This window comes from Lycorma delicatula, chromosome 5, assembly GCF_047948215.1.
Source record: "Lycorma delicatula isolate Av1 chromosome 5, ASM4794821v1, whole genome shotgun sequence".
Lineage (NCBI taxonomy): Eukaryota > Metazoa > Arthropoda > Insecta > Hemiptera > Fulgoridae > Lycorma > Lycorma delicatula.
Window position 1 is genome coordinate 118,916,828 of NC_134459.1, and position 22,906 is coordinate 118,939,733.

The 22,906-nt window shown below is 28.1% G+C and overlaps 1 protein-coding gene across 3 annotated transcripts in view; it reads right to left on the minus strand.

The window, feature by feature from the left end:
• Positions 1–465: 465 nt before the first annotated feature.
• The window catches only part of LOC142325335 (DNA helicase MCM8-like), a 66,002-nt gene continuing 43,561 nt past the window's right edge, over positions 466–22,906 (minus strand). For 2 of the 3 annotated variants that reach the window (XM_075366956.1, XM_075366955.1), the window contains exons 11-15: positions 18,652–18,864; positions 15,251–15,381; positions 13,228–13,453; positions 11,008–11,169; positions 466–898 (exon numbers count right to left, since the gene is read on the minus strand). In XM_075366956.1, the coding sequence (XP_075223071.1) occupies positions 695–898; positions 11,008–11,169; positions 13,228–13,453; positions 15,251–15,381; positions 18,652–18,864 (936 nt within the window). In that variant the 3' untranslated portion in view covers positions 466–694. Of the gene's footprint in view, positions 899–10,046; positions 10,208–11,007; positions 11,170–13,227; positions 13,454–15,250; positions 15,382–18,651; positions 18,865–22,906 lie in introns of all 3 variants that reach the window. The other variant, XR_012756514.1, reaches the window with a different exon arrangement.

Below are 22,906 nucleotides of genomic sequence, written 5' to 3' on the forward strand. Positions count from 1 at the left end.
AGCATTTATTAAAACTGAATATCAAAACTAATAAAATAAGACACTGAATTAGTGAGCATATTTTTCTTCTTTTTGTTTTGTTTATCTCTGTAATGTTTAATGCATATTTCAAAAGTCACTAAGAAATACTTGAGTTCTGCACATGTCATGCCTCATACCAAAAATAGGTGATGTCTTAGATACTTCTGATGAAACTTAATAGAAGTTAATAATAAGCTAATTAAAAAAATGTAATTACTGATCAGAACCAAATGATAAATAAATTAACACAATGTTAATAGTAATGGTGTGCAAACATCCTAACAAAGCAACCCACCAAAGGGAGATCACCAATTTTTTCCATGAAATTTCTGTTGTTAGTTCTGGTTGATAATACCATCATCAAGTGGTTCAGAAGACCAGTTAACAATGTACTAAATAAAAAAAAATTATATTTATTTCAGCAGTTTTTAGTAAAAGAACAGCTCAAAGAAAAATTTTGTTTTATTATTATAAGTTATACAGATAAAAAGTAACTAATATTACATGATAACAGATTAACACAAATCTTTAATGATAATAAAATGGACACACAGAAACCATATGATTTTAAAGAGTGTGTTTCTTTTTGAAAGATGTTAATATTATTACTAAATTGTTCTTTTTAATATACATATATATTTACATACACCACATTTTTTACATAATAATAACTTTAATAACCAACACTCATCAACTGATAAAGATTTTTGCCTTTTTTAAGAAGAAATCCTTGGTCATTTAATGAACATACAAAAGCAAAAAAGTCGCTAATAACTATCTTACTTTTATTTGCAATCTCTTTCATATCACTAACAGAGAACAGAGACTGCCCTCGAGAATCAGCAATTTTTTGTAATACATTGATAAACTGTTTTGCCTGAAATAATAAAATACATCATTAATAACACTGGCATAACTAAAATATTTAATTAATGTTCTGTACAACAATTCCAAACAAAAAGTTTTTTTTAACGTAAAAACCTATAATGGTTGATGTAAGATAAAGAGAAAAAGGCAGTTTTATAATAAATTTGTTTATAAGTACTTAAAGGAGCACTAAATAGTAGAGTAATAAGGTACTAATTCAGATCAGTCTGTTTTATAATCAGTTGATCAATTCAAAGTAATTCTTTTGTTATTCAAAACTTTTCTATAATAATGCAGCGAGGACCAGGACATGTTTACTTTGTAATAATGTTAAATCTGATTAGCATTCTTCTGTCACCAGTGTCAATCACGGGATATTGAGAATGTATGATTAACAAGGTTTAACATTTGTTTTAACTGTAAATTTAATGAAAATAGAGATCACTACACAGATTAAGCACATTGAGAGAGTTACAACAATACCACAAAAAGAACAAACTTCACATTTACATTATATGGATACTGTATCAACAATTGATAGAAGTCAGACACACTCCCACCTTGGATTGTGAAGTGATCCAGTTTAACAAAGAACTCATATCATTTAAAGTCTATTTTTACAATTTGTTTGAATCATTCCAAATAAAGTCATTATTTTATTAAATCTAATAAGAATCAAGCAAGCAATCTGCCATTCGCTCTTCAAAAACTAAATTTATCATGATAAATCAGAAGAAGTTAAGATTCTGTTCATTAATTTCTTCTGGAAAATCTTTAGCAATTGAAGTTATTTGGAGTCAAATTCTTTGAACTGGGTGTAATAGTTGTCTAAACACTGTCTTTAATTGAACCAAATGAATTTTGCTTCGCCATCCTTACCAGGAACTAGTTCTATAATTTTCACTAATAGCCAGTTCAACTTCTTGCCTTCTCCTTCAATAAGGACAACATCACATACTCTAAATAATTGTTGGCCTCTTCTGTGACTATCACCTTTGAGCAAACCAAGGATCTTCATTATAAATCGTTTTCTTAGGTCTTCTCCTTATTCTCTGATGATAAGTCAATATTTTATTTAATCTTTTTATAGAATCTATCTTGTCACAATTGGAAACTTCATTATGGCATATATCTCGAATGAACATAGCAGACGTTAATGGTTGCAAGTCTTCTGGTTAATGTGACACATGTCAATGGTCAGCTATTCACCAATGCTTTCCAATCATATAATACGGTGACAAGTTTTTCATATCCCAATGATGCCTTTCCTAAAACTTTGCAAGTGAATATTTATAAAGTCTAATCATTTGCTCTCACCATCCACCTCACCAGGCAATGAGGAGGATTAAAAATCAATTTGATACTTTGTGATGTACTATATGTTGGCCAATTCAATTTATCAAAAGTGTTAATAGCCCCTTTAAAATTAAGACCACTGTCGATATAAATTACAGACTGTCTTCCTTGCTGAGCGATGAATTTTCTCAAAGCTTGAAAAAAAAATTCCATAGTTAGTGGTACTACAAGCTTGAGATGTACAGCATGATACACAATGTACATGTACATGGCCTTTTAACTTTCTTTTAAAATAAATGGGCCTTCAAAGTCAATACTCACTACTTCAAAAGTAGCAGCAATCTTTATATGATTAGGTAGTGTAGCAAGCATAGAATTTAAACCTTTAGATTCCTGATGATGACACACTAACTTATGATGACTGATCTACTGTTTTTCTACACATCAGTATCCAATAATTTTCTTGTGACAAACAAGAGTCTGTCTTCCAGCTGACTGTTTTCCCTGTGAAATTCTTTGATTAATTCCAAAACTGTAGGATGATTGAATGGTAGCAAAGTAGGAAATCTAAAATCATCTATACCTTCTTTATTTACTATATGTGTTCTAACTTTTGCCAAACCATGACGATCTTGAATTAATTGCAGTTTTAATTTATCCTTTTTAACAGGAAAAGATCCCTTTTGTACCAGTACTAGCCTTACGGATTCCATCTATTTGGCTTCTTCAGTTGTTAATTTGGAAAAAGTGTATTATTCTGAAATCTAAGAATCCATTCTATCATTCTTACCATTTTTGTTTAAGAAGAAAAAAGTAATTATAATACCAATCAGTATTATTAATGGCATCCAGCATCACAGTTACTGGAGTATTCCTTTTCTCCATAATGATTTCTTCTTCATTATAGAAAACTGGAGCTTAGGCCATGACTAATAGGATCTTTCATCCACTGAGGAATCATCTGAAAAATAGAGATTGCTGTGAACAGCAACCTCGATTCAGAACATCTAAATGATCCCAATTTGACCTACCAGTTAACCTTCTAATTTATTGTATTCTGTTTTTTACAAATACTCCCCAACGTCCTTTGATTTTTATCCAGGCGAGTACTGTACTGGAATCGATCCAATATTTTTCAACTGTTCCTAATTCTTCTAAAATATCTGAAGACGCCTAGATCCAATAGTGGCAGTTAATTCCAATCTGGGAATTTTTGTCTTCTTTATGGGTGCTACAAAAGAACTTGCTTGAATAAAGTGAATTGAATAAAGAACATGCCCTGGAAACACTCACATTGCATACAAATAGCAGTAGTATAAGCTTGTTGACTGGCATCGAAAAATATATGCACTGACTTGTTGGTGCTCCCCTTTCCATGAATCTAATGTGGAATTTCAATTTTATTTAAAATAGATTACTTATAACAATGCTCAAAATGAGATTTTGGATTTGTCCTGGCGGTTCAGAATCCCAATCGAATTTCAGATTCCAGGAACGTTACAATAACACCTTAGGCATTAGAATGACAACTGCTGAGAATCCTAAAGAAATATATTCTCGCTGAGCTAAGAATGTAATCTTTGTCTCCATTACTTTTAAAGAATCTTCATTATGGCTTAAGACTGGATTGATTTTTAAAATGTTCTTTTTATTTATCCCAGAGTATTCCAATAACGAGACAGTAATGGATGGAGATACACTTCCTATGTACAACCATTGTCTTAATTTAAATTTATCAGCTTTAAAAATTGCTGTAGCTCTCTTTGGAACTGATGAGCTTCCTGACAGCGAATAAGCTGATAAGCTAGTGACACAGTTTTCAACATAAAAACTGATATGTAATTTTTCAACAGTGTCCAATGAATAAGACTGATCTTGCTCCAAGACCTTTTTCGGCTCTGTCCAGATGATAATTTATCATTGCCATAAGTTGAAATGGGCTTCAGGTAACTCCAAACACTACCTGCCTATATCTAACAATTTTTAATTCATCTCAATTTCCAATCACAAAGATTGTAGAAAAATCATGCTTCTTACTTTACAGTGGTATTTCCAAAAATGCCTTCTAAGTTATAATCTTTTCAACTTTAACCTAGTTAAAACTTAATCCATCATTTTTATTTAACAAAATTTATCCTCCAAATTAACTATATCCCCACAAAGGATGCCAAAAATGGTCAACTTTGTGGTATTGAGGATGTATGATTAACAAGATTTAACATTTTTATTTTAATTATAAATTTAATAAAAATACAGATTGCTACACAAATATACATTAAGCAGATTGAGAGAGTTGTAACAATACCACTAAAAGACCTCATTTCCGGTTAAATTAAGTTGGTACTGTATTTATAATTGATAGGGGTCTGGCAACCAGTGTGTACTTTGGTAATTAGAGTTCAGAGGTATTGTTAATGAAAGTTCATATGCGTTTCATATATTTAATCCTTGTTTTGCAGAATGAAAAAAACTAATGTTGCAAATTTTCCTTCAAGGAAATGAAAGTTCATACAACTTATAATCTCAAAAACCTCTACATCCTACATTTTCAATTTGATCATAATGGTTGCATACCATTACTGTCTTGTCACACAATTTTATCTTATTCTAAATCTTACACGTCAGGAATTTTGTTACAATAATGTACATTGTATACCTAGCACTACGTTGGATGCTTAAAGAAAACTAAAAGTTCATTGGAGAAACCTCATAGAAAATTTGGGAAACACGGATCCCTAGAAAAGGAAATCCTGGACTTTTATAACTGCAAATGTTCGAATACAGATTATGCAGCCCAGAAGCAGTAACTATCTCAGAATAGCTGATTCATCTACATAGTTAGCAACAAAAAAGAAGTCTGACTAAAATCATTACTGAATGAAATTTGAGTGAGGGTGTACAGGACATCAACCTTCATTAAAAAAAAATCGGTCCAGAACATTAGCAACAGTGAAAGATTGACAGCAGAAAGAAAAATGTTAAGGAAAAATTAAAATGAAATGATTAAAAGAAACAATAACTGTCAGAAACATGACAAGGAAAGAGGAAGTGGCTGAAATGATGGACGAAAGAAAAAATCAATGCTGAGTGGGTGTACAAGAATGCAACGAAAAGGTAACAAAGTAAAGGTACTTAAAGGTGGTTTCACATTATATTATTGCAGAAGCAGTGAAAAAATACATTAGCATAGAAAAATGGGATGATAACAATTTTTTAAACAAAAGCTGAAGTAGCCTCAGTTGGATTCATTCATCTAATAAAACATTTTGCAATGAAGATAAACCTAATCTGGAATGGTCACACTTTAATCTGTTGTTCATCAAACTTACAACAGTGTGAATCTACAGGAATTTCAAGAATTCATAGGTCTGCAGTAACTCAATTCAGTAGTTTAGAAGGTTGAATAATTGACTGATACAAATAAAGTCCTCTATATGTTACTTCTGGATTCTCAACTCACACTTAGAATATTTTCATCACTAAGTAAAGGATTAAGTGATTCATGTAAATGAATTTTCACAAAGTAAATGTTTATTCACAAAAAAAAAATCTGATGTGGACATCACATGACTTCCTTGTACACTTATTAAATTACAAATACACTTTTTTTTAAAATGAAAAGTACATAAAATTTTATTTCTTTAATAACTTCTGATATTTTTTCATAATTTTTTTATTTATTATTATTTATTGTAAAAATTTTTTTATAATCAGAGGTTAATAATTTTATTAATAAATCAATATATTTAAATTAAAAAAAAAAGATGAAGTCTAATTTTAACCAATATGCCTTCCCCTTATAAGTCCAAATATTTCATTAATTAAAATTTCATTTGGCTATAACTTTGGAACCGATGAAAATAAGTACCACTTATATATCGTTGAAAAGCTCTCAATGAGGGCTTATTACTGCAGTTAAGAAAAAAGTTCAAAATCCAAATTTTTGGGGATTTTGGGGTTTTTTGCATATTTTTGATCCAGTCGATTACAATCAAAAGAGGAGGTGTGCAACTAGATGTTACAACAGTCCTAAATTCAAAATTTTAACATCCTATGACTAATCATTTTTGAATTATGCGAGATATATATGTATGTACATACACGTATATATAGTCATCACATCAAAACTAGTCAAATTTTTTCGTGATCACAATACTTCCTTTACTTCATACAAGGAAGTAAAAAGAAAAAAATGAATGCAGATGGGTTATACCATACTATATATAAATTAAAGAAAATTAATTTACTATATTGTAATTTTAATTTAAGTAAACTAACTAAATTTTTAATCAAGCACATTTGTGGTGATGAGAACATCAATGTGACAAGATAAAATAATAAATATGATTAATATAGCAGCTGATGCAAAGGTAAAAGCTAACACAGCAGCTGATACAAGCTAATATATCAGCTGATTCAAAGGTAAAAAGGATGAAAAGCTAAAATTTGATTTACTGTGACAAAGACTTGTGCTGAAACTGTTTTTCCTCTTAATAACACATTGCTATAGACACTGTGAAATAATGAAGTAAACAGTTCTACATAGTGAACAATCTGAATATACTTATTCAAAAGTAATAATAGTTACTTCCTTTAATAATCCAAGTATGGTTGATTTCATGGTGATATTTTATCTTTTCCAACATTCAACAAGAAAAAGCCTTAAAATGACTCGTCTCATGATCTTGATCAAATTTCTATAAAACCCCATCGTCCAATTACTTTGCTGTCAAAAACTTTAATATAGTTATGTACTGCAGTAGAAGTATTGCAGAGTACCAACTTGCTGGAATAAATTCTCAAAATTCATTTGTCATACAGGAATGTATATAGCCAATATTTCAACATATTTATCTTCTATCACAATACTTCAAAAAACCATAGTTCTGTAATTATTTGGCAAGATATTCCACTTTAAACCATTGCACTAGGTTGGTTCAATTGATTTTTTTTAATAAATGTTGTTTATTGAACACAAATCAGTACGATTCTGTCCGTCAACCTGGCTGGGACTGTTCATCTTTCCAAAAAAATAAATTTTAAATCATCATGTATTAAATTAATTCAAATCAATTACATGGAACCTGTAGCCTACTGTCAGGATCATCTGTGGGGACAAGTATTAATAGCGGTAATACTAAACATTTTCAAGATGTAGAATGTTTTAACATAATATTTTGTAACTTCTTGTTCAACAGTAAGCTGTCTTGTTACGTTCCTGGATTCTAAATAACTGACTGCAAATCTTTTTCCTTGCTCATTAACAAACTTATCTGATAATGGAAAGTCTATTTGAAGGATACGATTCAACAACAAAATCATACTTTTCAAAATCTCCATTAAGTTGTATTATGGCCTTACAAGTTGGCAAAACTGAATAAAAGTATTTGCTTATGCATTAATACAGTAATCCCTTGGTTTACTGAGATTTGATTTACGTAATTTTAAATTTGCACGGTTGATTTTATAACACTGTCCCTTGACTTATTGGTTTCAAATTAACGTGGTCAGAATTACTGTACATAAGGTATAAAATAATATTCGTGAAAGAATTCTTAAAAAGGGTTTTCGGAAAACAATACACGTGGACTTATATACACATGTAACAAAATAAACAATAAAACAGGTTTTCCCTTTCAATAATAACGTACTGAAGTGTGTTAGGCTGGTAATATTTAAGTGTTTGGTTTATAAACATTTTAGTGATCACAGCCAACCAGCCATTAGTTGTTAGAGAAAATATTGGTTGTGTTGTGTTACTCTATCTAACATTATATTACTGTGCGGTATATAATTTTGATCAGTTTATGTTCAAGGTGTGATACAAAGGCTACAGTACATACAATATTTGTAATTTATTGTGCGAGATATTTTAGGATTTTATTGTGAATTATTTAGTATAACTGTTTTATTTTATATTTTTTGTATTTCTGTCTGACCTTAAACATATGGGAAAGGAAAGAAAAACTATCACTCTTGAAGCAAACTTGGAGGTGATAAAAAACATGCTGATGGTTTACATAACATTGATATCAAAAATTATCTTGGTTGTCAAATCCAACAGTTTGTTCAATAATTAAAAGTGAGGATACAATTATGATTGCTGCAGAAAATTCTGTTCCTCTTCATGCTTCATAAATATCTTATTTACGATCTCCTGTAATGGTTGAACTTGAAAAACTATTGAACATTTTCATAGAAAATTATACTCAACGTTGTATTCCTGTGACAACTACTATTATTTGAAAGAGCATTAAGTTTGCATGAACTATTAAGACCGACCGACATACCATGCATATCTTATTTATGATCTCCTTTAATGGTTGAACTTGAAAAACTATTGAACATTTTTATAGAAAATTGCACTTAACGTTATATTCCAGTGACAACTATTATTATTTATGAAAGAGCATTAAGTTTGAATGAACTATTGACCGACGTACCATGCTGATGATATCAACCTATTCAATGCAAGAAAAGGATGGTTCAAAAATTTTAAAAAACATTCAAACCTGCATAACATTCTGATTCAAGGTGAAGCAGCCAGTACAAATGAAAAAGCCGAAAGATTAAAAAAAAATTGACAAATTATCATGAAAGAAGGAGAATACATGTCACAGCAACTATTTAATGTTAACAAAAGGTGATTTTTTTGAAAAATGATGCCTAAATGTATCTTTATTGCAAAAGAAGAATGCCATATGTCTGGTTTTAAAGTATCTAAAGATCAATTCATACTTTTACTTGGAGAAAGCGCGAAAGGGAACTGTAAATTAAAACCGTTGCTTATATATCACTCAGAAAATCCCTGTGCTTTTAAAGGAATTAAAAAACAATCTATTCCTGTGTATTGGACATCCAACCAAAAAGCATGGATAACAAGGTGCATTTTTTCTGACTGAAGAATTGTTTTAGCTTGCAATGCAAAGATTTTTGCACAAGAAACAATATCGCACACAAAGCTGTTCTACTGCTCGATAATGCTCCTGGACATCCAAACTCTGAAGAATTAGAAGCAATTAATGTATATGTAAAAGTCAACATCACTGATCACTGGAAATACAACATCAATGATAAACCAATGTGACCAGGGATTGATAGCCACATTCAAGGCTTACTATCTTAAAAAAAAATTTTTTCAGGTGGTTTCTGCGACTAACAGTTCAAGCAATGAGATCTGCGATTTGGAACATTTTGGAAAAAATATAACATCCTTTATGCTGTACGCAATGTTGCCAAAGCTTGGAAAGAAATCAAAGAGGGTACGCTTTGTGGAGTATGGCACAAGCTGTATCAAGATCAAACTGCATTCAATGATAACAGACAAGGAATTACACATACTATTAAAAATGAAGTTATGTAACTTGCTAGCAGTGTAGGGCTTGAAGTTTATGCTGAAGATGTAAATGAACTTGTGGAAGGAGATAAACAACTTTTGAAAATGAAGACTTGTTAGCAATAGCCGAGTCGCCAAATGAGGAGCTAGATGACAATACGAGTAGCAGTGACACATAAATTAAATAGGGTCACCAAAATTCATAAGTGGTGAACCTTCAACCTCATTTTCCATTTCTCAGCCACAATTAACAGTAAAAGGGCTACAGGAGGCATTAGGATACATTGAAAGATTTTGTGATTATGTAACTGAAAATAATTCTGACTGAGAACAGAGTACAAATTTTGTAAATGTATTGTTAGGTGATACGAAATGCTATAAGATGGTGCAAAAGCAGTTGTAGCTATCAGTAAAGTAGAGTAAACTGGACAGTTACTTTAAGAAACCACAGCTGAACTAAATCCTTATTGTATTTAAGCCTACATATGTTTATTTTAAGGTAACTATTTTTTTAATAATACTGTACTTTATTATGATGTTTCTTTTGTTCTTTATTATTCTTATATTCTTTACTTTGTTTCTTCAATGCTGAGTGTGTACATAATCATATTTATTGTACTAGATTCGATTTATATTTTATTAATTAAAGCATGTTTAGCCAATCTGTCTAAAAATTCTGTCTTCTACCTGCGAAAAGAATTACAAATTTAGCCTACTAAATATGTACACATACAGATACTATATACTGCACAGTAGTACAATAGTGTACAGTATACCTTTTTTGAGAAAACAGTTTTGATTTACCCAGTTTTAATTTATGCGACAATTTTCAAGGATCAATTAACCGCGTAAATCAAGGGATCCCTGTAGTTGTCTTAAGTAGCTACTTTTGTACTTTTTTCAAGACAAGTCTTGTTTTTTTAAAATATTTTATCATGAACAACAATCCACGTTATAAACAAACAGGAAATAGTCGTTTTATTAGTCATTTATTTTTTAATAATAACAAGAGGAGAACAAATAACAAAAAGTAGCGGCTGGATTGTGATTAATTTTTTTAACACAATATTTAAATTACATTTTTAATTTAAATTTGTTTTTTTTCTTAAAAAACAAAACGCAGGATAAACAAAACTACAGCATAAACTGCGGCATAAACTAATAACAGTTTTAAAGCAGGATTCCAGTTTACACATTTCAATTGTTACTAACTTGCACCAACCAGTACATTTAAGCTTATTATTTCTAACTGTTGATGTATTGTACTAAACAGATATGTTTATTATGTTTGAAGTATTAATTTATCTATAGGATATCAATACTGTCATGATCTCTAACAGAGGTAAGGTTTTTTTTTTCAGAAAGGTTGGTATGTTAGGTGCTATAAATGTAGACAACCCGAGACAAAATGTGAAAATAAAAGAAATAAAGTTGGTGTTTAAATAATATATTTTTAAAGGCAATAGGAACATTACTATTATGCTTACTTTATTTTTAGTGCTCATCCCTGAACCATGTTGTGATCGTCGAAAATCAAGATCTCCAAAATCATCAGAAAATGTATCAACCATACTCCATCGCATTAATTCCACTACTTCAATGGCATCCAGTGCTGTAGCTTCTTCTCGTAATTCAAGCTTAGCTCTTGCCTATAAATAATGAAAATTGCATAAATTAAACATTGTTTGTACTAAGGTTTTAAGTATACAATAAAAAAATAATCATTAAAAATAAATACTAAAATAAATGGATTATACCGAATGAAAATTCTTTAATTCGTAAATTAATCTTTGAACCTAGTAAAACTTTCAATTTGTATTGAAAAAAATAAAATTTACCTTTCTTGTGTTAGCCACCAGATTTTGATATCTTTTTTCAGTTGTATCATTTTTTAAAAATTATTTTTAATTTTACATTCAAATATTGTTAATTTACAAATAAGGTACATTTAATATTTATCACATCATTACATTTTCTTTTATTACATTCAATTATATTTCTGTCATTTATTTAAAAATTAAAATTCACTTAACAATGGATCCTTACTGTTCAGTATTTCTTCTTATTTAGTATTAATTTAACAGTTAAGATAATATGATATATATTAAGCAATCTTAAAACTACATTTCCTTTTGGATGATAACAGAAATAAAAATAAGGGTGTTATAAAAAAAGCCTGAAACTAATTTTAAGCTACTTTTTATTTTTTAGCAGAAAGTAAGATTAAGGAAGCACTTATGATGATCAACATAAATCAGGACAGGGGCTTATTCCAGAAAGGGATCTTGAAGCTAACTCTAGTAGTTGGGTTGTTTATCTCATGTCATAGTTCCACCTTAAGAAGATTACCTTTATAAGCCAATTTTTCTTATTCTTGATCCTTTCTGCCTGGCAAAGTTAACCTTAAATCCTTCCTTGATCCATGTGAAAGTTAAGGGATCTTTTTGATCTGAGGCATTTGACTCTCATGTAAACAATCACATTATGAAACCAAATTGGTTTTCAATGGATACATATTTCAAATCATTCTCTTCATCTCTAAATCATCATAGAGTGTATTTTGGTTATTTTTAACGCGGGTTTGGGTAACAACCAAACATACTTATTTAGCTAATTATTTGTTTCTTTGTGATTATTGTATTTTAATGAAATATAAAGACAACTTTTCAGTTTAAAATATTTAACATAATGTAAGTTTTTCAGTTTACTTAGTCTGAACAACAAATAATCTTGATCATAAAATCAAAAGAATCTATATATACCTAAGAATGAGCTTACAGAAATAACTAATCTATATGAAAAAGTGCTTATAATGTAAGCTAAGGTACTTGAAAGAGATTATCTGTAATCAAAACTTTGTTGTTTCACTACTTCACAGCCTGGGAATATAATAAATGAGTATTTAAAAAAAAATCATATTCTTATTTGGAGTAGTGAATTCTGCTTCAGGAATATTTGCTTAGATATTCTATATTATCCTGGAGTGATTTTCAAATAATGGGTAGGATGCTTATGATAGATAGCCAATTATCCTCAGATTTAGTAGTTAGGTATGAAAAGACTTTCCCAAATAACCAGTCTTGGATTGAAGGGGCCTAATTTGAGGTTGTGATGGGGTGATCTGTAGTGAAATTCTTCTCATGAAAGCCACACAAATTCTATGATAATGTGGTGTGAACTATATAATGCTATTTAATAAGTATAATCAAGAAAATAGTAAAAAAATCTTGAAGGTACAGGAGGAAGACAATCCCAACAGGGGAAAGCATGAAAGAGTTTGAGGCATGTTCAGAGGCTCAAAGGTAACAATTCTACTGCTTGTCTTACCAGTAAACCACCTGTTCAGGGTTTTTTCTTTTGCTAAAAATCATTCAAGGAATAGTCAAAATAAGAACCTGCTAATGAAATGGAAATGAGAACTAAAATATTTTGGATTATCAGAGAAACTTCAAATTATGACAAAGAACATAACATTTAAGAATTAAGTGGAACATTGAATAGAATGGATACATTCATAAACTATGATGGCTACATCATGGTTTTCAAATAGAGCATAAGAGCACCATTCTAGGGTGACAATGAAGGATGTTAAAAAATGATGTTAAGAACAAATTAATGAGTATGTGTAATAAGTGAGAGAGCTTTAATATGTATGGATAAGAAGATTCTACTGTATTTATTTGAATACAGTTAAGTTACACACTTACCTGGGTTAGTCTGATGAGTGATTCAAGCTGTCTAGTGGTAATTGGGGTAGCATCCAAGGTATGATGTTGCTTTCTCAATTCTAAGTAGAAAGTTTGTAAAATATTAACAGCACCTGAAGATAGGTAAGGGTTTGGCACATACTTTTTAGCATATGCTATGTATTTTCTTAACAGACTTGGTGAAATGAGATCAATATTTTCTCCTGGGTCAAGTTTTAACCTTTCACTATAGAGACAATTATAAAATACAGGATTAAAAATAAATCAAATTAGATGTAATGTTTAGATATAATTCTTAAAATATACATTGTAATCCATCAATTATATAAAACATTTTCACTGCTGACCTTTACTGTAGATTGGTAGAATTTCAGCCTTTCATCTGGTAGGTCTAGGGTTCAAGTACCAGTCAGATGGCATTTTTTATGTCCTACAATGTTTACCATTTCAATGGCAAACAACATAATATCCATTGATCTTCTATGTACCCAGCAGTAATCTAAGATTACATAGATCTTAATTAAATTTTCTTTCTCTGTTAAGTCAATATTCCCAATTTTCTAGAGTTAGGTGGAATCGATTTAGCAAACCTTTATAGCTGGATGTGTGTTTTAATGCAAATCTACTAAATAGAATAAACATGCTATGAACAAACGCAGATATGTTCAGGTTTAAATCTGACAAATTAGAATAAATATAGGCATGGAGTGTAAAAAGAAGATAATTACATGGAATGGAATTATAAAAATTGTGAATAATGTTAATTAAATCATTAAGTCAATTTAAATGAATTCTTTTTATTTTATTGATTTAATAATTTTCTGAAGTGTCTGGCTATCTATAAGAAGCTTTAAGTAAACACTTGTTTATGTATAAAATGTGAACATTAGCTGATTACATAACTTAAGTGCCAAGGCAAAAACACTTTTAAAAACTATAAACATAAAAAAATCCAGAATAATAACAGGCTTACTAGGGAAAGGGAGGAGGAGGTTTGTAATTGTCTTTTATAATGCTGAATGTAGTTTAACAAATAAGCATACAGTGACCTTGGAAAGATGAGACAAATAGTGTAAAGCAACAAATAAGTGTGCCTTTTCAGAGAGAAACAGTATATTATGTTGACTGTCTCATTCACAAGAGGTATCCTTACAAACACTAAGTATTCAATAAAAATTGAACAAATTTTATTTCTAAATCAACACTCTTAGTTTAACAAGTTGATAAATATATTAACTTTTGTTGTTGTAATAATGAATTATTTTAATTATATAATCAGCATATAATTACAAATATAATTTGAGAATTACATTTATTAACTGCTAATTAAGTAACTTGAAATAACTTATGTACACAATATTGGAATTTTATGTTAATAGATATATGAGTGAGCCATTTTTTTAACGTATCTAAGAAGAACTTTAAAAAAATGTTTTAGGAATATTTAAAAAGAGATAAAATGTAATAAAAAAAATCTGTTTTCTGATCAAATAAAATATTTTTCCCTGATCACATCAGAAAAAGTAAACGTGTATTTTCAGTCAAAAAAACATAATCTTATAAATTAACATAATATAATAAATGAAATGAGTAATTATAAATTTAAATCTCTCATACTACAAAAAAGAGATTAAAAAAACAGTAATGGAAAAAGAATTAATGAACAAGAAAAATTTGAACATGATGACTGGCTTAAGGAAGTAATAAATTTACTCTTAATTTAAATTATTCAAAACTCATTTCCATTTAAAAATATATTTAAATATATGGCATTGAAAATAATAGTCCTACTATCTACCAAAAAAAAAATCATTATTTACATTTCTGACTGAGGTAATAAACAAATGTCTACAGCTTTAAATATGACTTTGTTTATTAATTTGAAATAAAAATAATAATAAAACTTAACAGGAACAAGTATCTACAAAGTATTTGGTGAAAGAAAAGAGACAGCAAATTACTAGTTTTTATTTAATTTTAATAATTTAATATATTCAATGCAATTTGTTAAATTATCTATTACCTAAGAGGAAGTTCAAAGCTTTGGATAGTTTCATTACAAACACTACTACCAGCCTCAGAACCAAAATCTGAGGTACGTTTCAATCCAGAGTACAATGCTATTACATGTTCAGATAGTAAAATATCCAAATGCTAGAAAAAAAAACAAACATTAATTCACATTTGATTAAAATATTGGATGAGTTTTGCTACACACAAGTAAACGATTATTAGTATCTCACTTTCAAATTACATAAAATTAATCTTCCAGAAGATCTTTTTAAATCGAATATACAGTTTCTTCAGTACCATAGTTAACAAAATCACTAATGTTACAATTGCCTGTCTCAGAAAAAGTAAGTTACTTTTTAATATATAGTTAAAAAATATTCTTGATCTATTATGTGTTTATTTATTTAATATGATGTTTTGTCAAATATAATATATTTATAGATTTCACAATATTCAAGCAAGTTGAGATTTCTTTTTTTATGTGCTATATGTAAAACTAGTTTATTGTGATTAAACTGCTTCGATAAGGTGAGCAAAGGCAAAAAATTGTAAATTGTAATAATTATGTTTTATTGTGCCAATCAACAAAGTAAAAAAAAATATTCTATTAACAACGTAATAACTGAAAAAGTTATATCTTTTCAATTCTTTAAATAATATACATCAAATGTTAATGCAGCCACTGTTATAAACAAACGAATAATTGTATATAATTTCATTATAGATGATGCAAGAGTATACATAGATATATATTTTTACAAATAATTTTTACTTTTGTTTTTTAAATAATTAAAAGTTACTGGACAACATCTATTGCAAAGTGAGGATGTGGTGGACTCATTAAATGAAACACTAAGAGGTTGAATTTTCTATTGGTTCAAAGTTTTTTATTTATTATGTCTTCACATGAGTGGATAATCTACAACTTTTCTTTGTTAAAGTTGTTTTGAAGTTGTAAAATATTAATTGTTAAATAAAATGCAAACATTTGAAACGCTTTAATGACTTTTAAAATTAATATTATACCTTAATATTAATTACATCTTAAGTTACCTTTTTATGTTTGTATGCAGCAGTACTTAAACATCAATAATTACAATTTTTTTGTCCTTATAAATTTAGTTTAACAAAGTATTACTGTACCACAAAGCTACAGAAAAATTACAAAACAACAAGATTACGATAGAATATGCCCTCATTGTTATCACTAGCTTAAGATTGTTACAATAACTGCCACCCTAATCTATGAAATTTTCTAGGGATTGAAAAAGCTTTTCAATCCCAGGATTATGGATTCCAGATAATCCCTTTAATAATCTTTAGTCATAATAATTTATATATCAATTTTTAAAGAAAATATTTACTAATTGTTAACAGTGACAAATATTTCTAAATTATTTTATAAATGCACATCAGTGCGTATAATTAACTATAAAAATGATAACATTAAATAATAACTACACAAATTAAAATATACAGTCACAGAAGTTAGAGAAGCATACAGAAGCTATTGCAAACATGCCAACACAAGCAGTAAAACAAAGAATTGGTTTTAACACTTAAAAACACGATTTTAAATAGTGCTGTACTTGTTCATATGGTGCTTTCTTGGACTTGTTTCTTATTTGAATATTATCATTTTCCCACTGCCAGTGTTTGGCTATCATCCATCCAAAAACTACAACAAGAGATAAGTATTAAAATTAAAAAATACGACTGCCGAAAAAAAAAATTGCTGAAAAACACTGCTTCTTTGTCCTGGTTTGGTTCCATCATGAATTTGCATTAACTAGCAAATACTCTTTTTGAATTTTGAAAATCAAAAGATTGGTTGCAAAGATATAACAGCATTTCCGAATAACCGTGATCTGTTAGATTGAGAGTGTACCTGATGCATGTAAAAATTAACCTTTAACCTATAAACAAATAGCCTGTTTGAATTTTGAAAATCAGACGATTTTTTACAGAGATATAAGAGCACCTCCCAAACAGCACCCCAGGGGCTCTTCATCATCATTACAACCAGAATATCCTAGGCCAGAAGTAAATATTAACACATTTGTTACTAAGAAGTTCACTAAGAGCTGCATTTTTTTTAGAATATCCAAAACACAAATATTCATTTTTAAAAAAATATAATTTATTTTGTTAGGGAACATACTTACCTACAACAGGTGCAATTGGTGGACAGTGGATAAAGTTATACTAAATTTTAATGTGCAGTAACCGAACTGTGCTTGCTGTATGTGTTTTCTTACCCTAGGGGCTACTTTCGTTTGTAAATATGTAAGTTATAAATATATATATAATTACAATTATAGGCTTACATCATATTAATTTTTTCTTCCAAGTGCAAAAAGCCAACAAATTATAAGTTTCCAAAATTTAATATTTTATATATCTTCAGTTTGAAAGAAATATTCAAAAATGGAGACTTTTTATGTTTAATAAAACCATAATTGCTTTTCTGTTATTATATATATAAAAATGCTTTTGCTATTTCAATAAGAATTCTTCACTATAAAATATAACATAATAATACACTAATTTTCAAATAAAATATTTTTTTATTTTTATTATTCTGAATATTATTTAAACAAGTTTTTATTTATAAGGAATTTATATTTCCTAATAATAATAAACTTTGGACAAGATAAATTGTAGGAACAGATAAGAAAGAAAATACATTACCATCAACCAAATCTGTCCTGAAAAAAAAAGTAACTAAATATTTCTACATCGAATGAGTGATAGTACAGTTTAATGTATTATCACTCATTCAATAGTACAAAAGAAGTAGTAGTAAACTGCAAAAATTAAAATAAGTTCCTAAAAAAAACAAAAATTTCTATTCAGAAACTCACTGATCTTATAAATTATACAGGAAAAATAAAAAGTTATGTGATAAAAAGGTACCCTGACTTTCACACGGGGTCTATTTTTAATTGCCTAATAAATTTATAACTTATTCTTAATAGGTATTAGAAAATCATAGTTGCAACGAGGTTTTGGTGCTTTATATACTTCCTGATATTTAAACAGTATAAAAGAAAAAAAGTAATATGAATAAAAAAATTAATTTAACATTAAACTACATAATTAATTTAAAAATAATTAGAAGTTAATAATAAAGAAAAAACTGTATATAAAACAACAATAATAAACCAATTAACCAGCTGCAATGTAATAAAAATTCTATATTTCAACAACAAAAGGAATCATAACTTACTTTATCCCTCCACAATCGATGTTACAAGAAATATCTGAGACGGAGATTTGTAAGAATAGCAAGTGGGAAAGATTTATGATAACTGATGTGAAATTACATCCTTTCGAATAAGAATAGGTAAAAAGTATCAAGGCTGTAGGCACAGTACTAAAAGGGTAAAAACTTCAAGAAGTGTAACTTACTTCATTAGGTCTGTCTTGCAGTATAAAAACTAAATCAAATCTTGAGAGAAGAGCAGAACCTAAACGTAAATTTTCTGCAACAGTTTTAGCACGATTATAATGTCCACAAACTGGATTAGCAGCTGCTAATATAGATGTACGAGCTGGTAGAGTACATATGACTCCTGCTTTACTTATACTTATTACTTGCTGTTCCATAGCCTCTAGTAATGCCTGTAAGTAAAAAAAGGTATATTAACTAACAGAAATAAAAATCAATATTTTTAACCAATAATAAAATTAATCTTATTTTAAAACTTTTTGAATTTTAGTTCAAATACTATTTTATTGTATAAATATTACATTTTTGCACTTTTTAAAGAAAATATAACTTTCTTTAACCAATTTCAAAATAAGTTCATTGTGATATATTAAATAAATGTGATTATAGCAACTCCTTCTTTTCATTAACAAGATTGTGGGTTCCAGATTAAGCATGTAATTGTTCATACTTTCTACCAAGTCATTATTCATTGTCGCCATAAAAAGGAAGGGGATTAAGAGGTCTTACAACTTCCCTGTTTTTATTTTTATTGATTCTGTTTATGAGTAGGATGATGAATACCTTATCATTTCTTTTTGTGAGCACAAGTAGATAATTGCTTACAAACAATTGTTGATAATTAATTTCTATGATTTAAGTTTTATTACTTGAAATCATTAGGAAGAAGGGTAATCTGCCTCTTGTTAGCTTTTTGTGCCTCTTGTAATGTCAGAATAGGTGGACTGATTTTTATAACAAATGTGCCAAATGATCTGTCTCAATTTTGCAAGCATGTAACAATTTGAAATATCAATTTTTGCAAACCAAACAGTTCCAAAATTGTTTGAAATACTCCAAGCTGGTATAAAAAATAGAGTCCGTAAAAAAAAATCACTCATTTTACATCATACATCAGAAATCATACAGTTTTTATTTTTCCTCTTTTTCATAATAAAAATGTGTTTCAAGAGTAGTGCAGAGGATTATCACTTGTCTACTTGTGTGGGAGGTAGACAATTTAGTTTCAGGCCAAGACGAAATAGTTGTATTTTAACATTAATGGCTTTTCACTAATATCTCTTGACTATTATTTCTGTTAATGAGTTCTAATTAACAACAAATTCTGGTCCTGTAATCAAAAAAAAGTAACAAGTTATAGAGATAGTCATTACACAAAAAAAAAACACTACCTATATATATATAAATATATATAGACAGCAATGCCTTTTATTCACTATTCAGTGTTCGTATTATTCACCATTTTACATAAATATATATATTTCTTTATTTCTTTTATCTCTTTCACTTTTACAGAATTATAATTAATGGAGTAATCCTAATACAAATTATAATATTACTTAACTTAATCATACTTAATTTAACATTGTTTTATAATACAATTTAATATTTATTACTTAACTTAACTTAATTATACTTAATTTATATTATTTGTAAAAGATGAAAGATTAGGTGTCCACAAGGGTCTTGCCCGTTTTGTGGTACCATCCCTTTTCTATTAATCTTTTTAGTTTGATATAATTATATATATATATATATATATATATATATATATATATATATATATATATATATATTATTTATTTATTTATTGAACAACCAAAGTACAGAATAAATAAAGTAGGATTACTTACCTTACTCCACTATATATGCAGGAGTGCTTTCGCAATTAACTCGCATCATCAACTGCATTATATATTCATCACAAATTACAACACAAGCTTCGTAATAACACATCATTCATTTATTTATTTTATTTAAAATTTAAAACCTTTAATCTATTTATTTTAAACTTTTATTCGGTTAAATTAAAAATTAAATTGTAAAAATTTTTACATATGTAAAAATATGACATCAAGGCAAAAATCAAATTAAAAATTCAAATCAAATAAAAATAATTTTAAGTAAAGCAATTATGCATGTTGTCTATTTAACTGAACTTACTTTACTGTACTGGTTGAAATACATTAAATTATACATCACTATCAAAATAGATGGTGGTGCCATCTACTGCAGCTATCAAAATATTGTCATCCTCATATTCTGTCTGAAGGTTGATTATATTAGATTTATTTTTATGTTTATATGAAGAGTATCTTTCTAAAATGTCTAATCCCTTACTATTTGTATTCATATTATATTTTTTAATTTCCAGTATTTTTAAATTTGTCCTAATATCAGATATTGTATGTTTATTCTTAATCAGATGATCAGGTACATTAGAGAAACCCAGTTTACCTTTTTTATAATAATATTTTTTGGATCCTTATGATGAAGGGTAAACACAGTAAAATTATAGCTGAATTAGGATCAGCTAGTGTATGATAAGATAATTTCCAATTAATTAAATACAAATAATATAAATATGAAATTTAATATTAGTAAATAATAAATAGTACAAGTATATGAAATAAGTGTTTTTGCTTAGAAAATGGTGTTTTTGGCTTTGAAGTCAACAGTTTTGTTGTTGATAACTACACTCTAAAGGTAATTCTATGTATTATTTTATTATACTGATCTAAAAACATTGATTTTTATTTATTTTGTATCATATACATCATGATGAAAGTGATAAAAGATATAACAGAAATATATCTGTTATATCTGTTTTTAAGGATATCTCAACACCAAAAAAAAGAATTTCAATGAAAAAGTGTTAGTGAATTTCCTTATCACAAAAACAGAATTATATAAATAAAAAAAAATGGTGAATAATATAACCTCCAAAAAACACTTTCAGTGTGAAGGTATCCCTCAAAAAACAACTGTTTGTCCTGAATCCAAAAAAATATATATACAAAAAACTTGACATTATTTGCAACTCTAAAACTTATTTAAAACATTTCTTTGCATCAAATGGAGAGAAAAATATTTAATAAATTAAGTTGTGCAAAACCTTGAAAAAATATTATAAAATTCACTTGTCGCAGGCTGTTTCAATTACAAAATAATGTTACTCTGAACAGATGTTGCTTTAAAAGATTGAGCAGCTTTCTTGTTTTTTTGTGTTTTTTCTAAACCAGTTGTTTGTTCTATTTTGAAAAAACCTCGGGCGAGTGAATTTTTGCAATTCTTTTACAAGTTAATTTATTAAATATTTTTTCTCTGCGTTCGAAACAAAGAATTGTGTTTCAAACTTTGTGAAACTAAAGTAGCAAATAGTATTCAATAATAATTCATAGTAACAGTTTCTTTGTATATCAATTTTTTTGGGGGGGAAACAGGTCAAACAACTGTTTTTGAGGGATACTTTCACACTAAGTGTTTTTTGGGTGGTTTGTACAATTCACTATGTTTTTATTTTTTATAAAAATATTTAAAACTAATATACACAGAAAAGTTTATGTAATTAACAGAGATTATGAAATTACTGTTTTCGTAATAAAAAACTGAATGGTAGATTTAATAAATTTAGTTGGATTACATTATTAAATAGTAAAATCATAAAACATTAATAATGATCCTTAAATTATTTGAAGACCAAGAATTAATAACTTGCTAGAGGAAAATTGGCAGAGTGGTAGAGGAAAATCTCCATGGCATAGGTTACCATGGAGATCTATTTTCATGCTAAAAAACAGATTATAAAATAAATATATGTTTCATTGTTAATATGCCACCCAAGATATAAGTTAAAAAAAAACCCTACAAAATTATTCTACACTACAGCAGATATTTAATAATTATGTAAAAATATTTACAAATAATAATTATTTTTATTATGAAAGAAGACTGCCTTGGTGATTCATTAAATCACATCACTGACTACTAAACTATAGGTACTGAAACCAAGTCCCAGTAAGAGTGAACATTTTTAGGAAAAGATAGAAACTTTAAAAATCTCACAATAAGTAAAACACTAAAAAAAATTAAGTGGTTAATTTTTCAGAGGCTTGTATGAAAGACAAAGATGCATACAGATTTTAAAATTTTATTTACAAAACCTCAATTTTAAACCATTAAAAATCAATATTCAAATTTTGTGTAATAATTTATTATACATAAAATCTGGATTTTATACTTTTTAAAAATAAAAATCATCTATCTAAACAAATTTTTAAAAATTATTTCAATAAATAATCAATTTTTAACTTCTGTGAGTACTTTTCATATATAATGTTGTTATAAATTCTGAAGTACGTACGTATTACATAAGGACCTTTCAAAAAAATATCTAACCTTATATCTTCCACTCAGAAAACATTTGTATTTGAG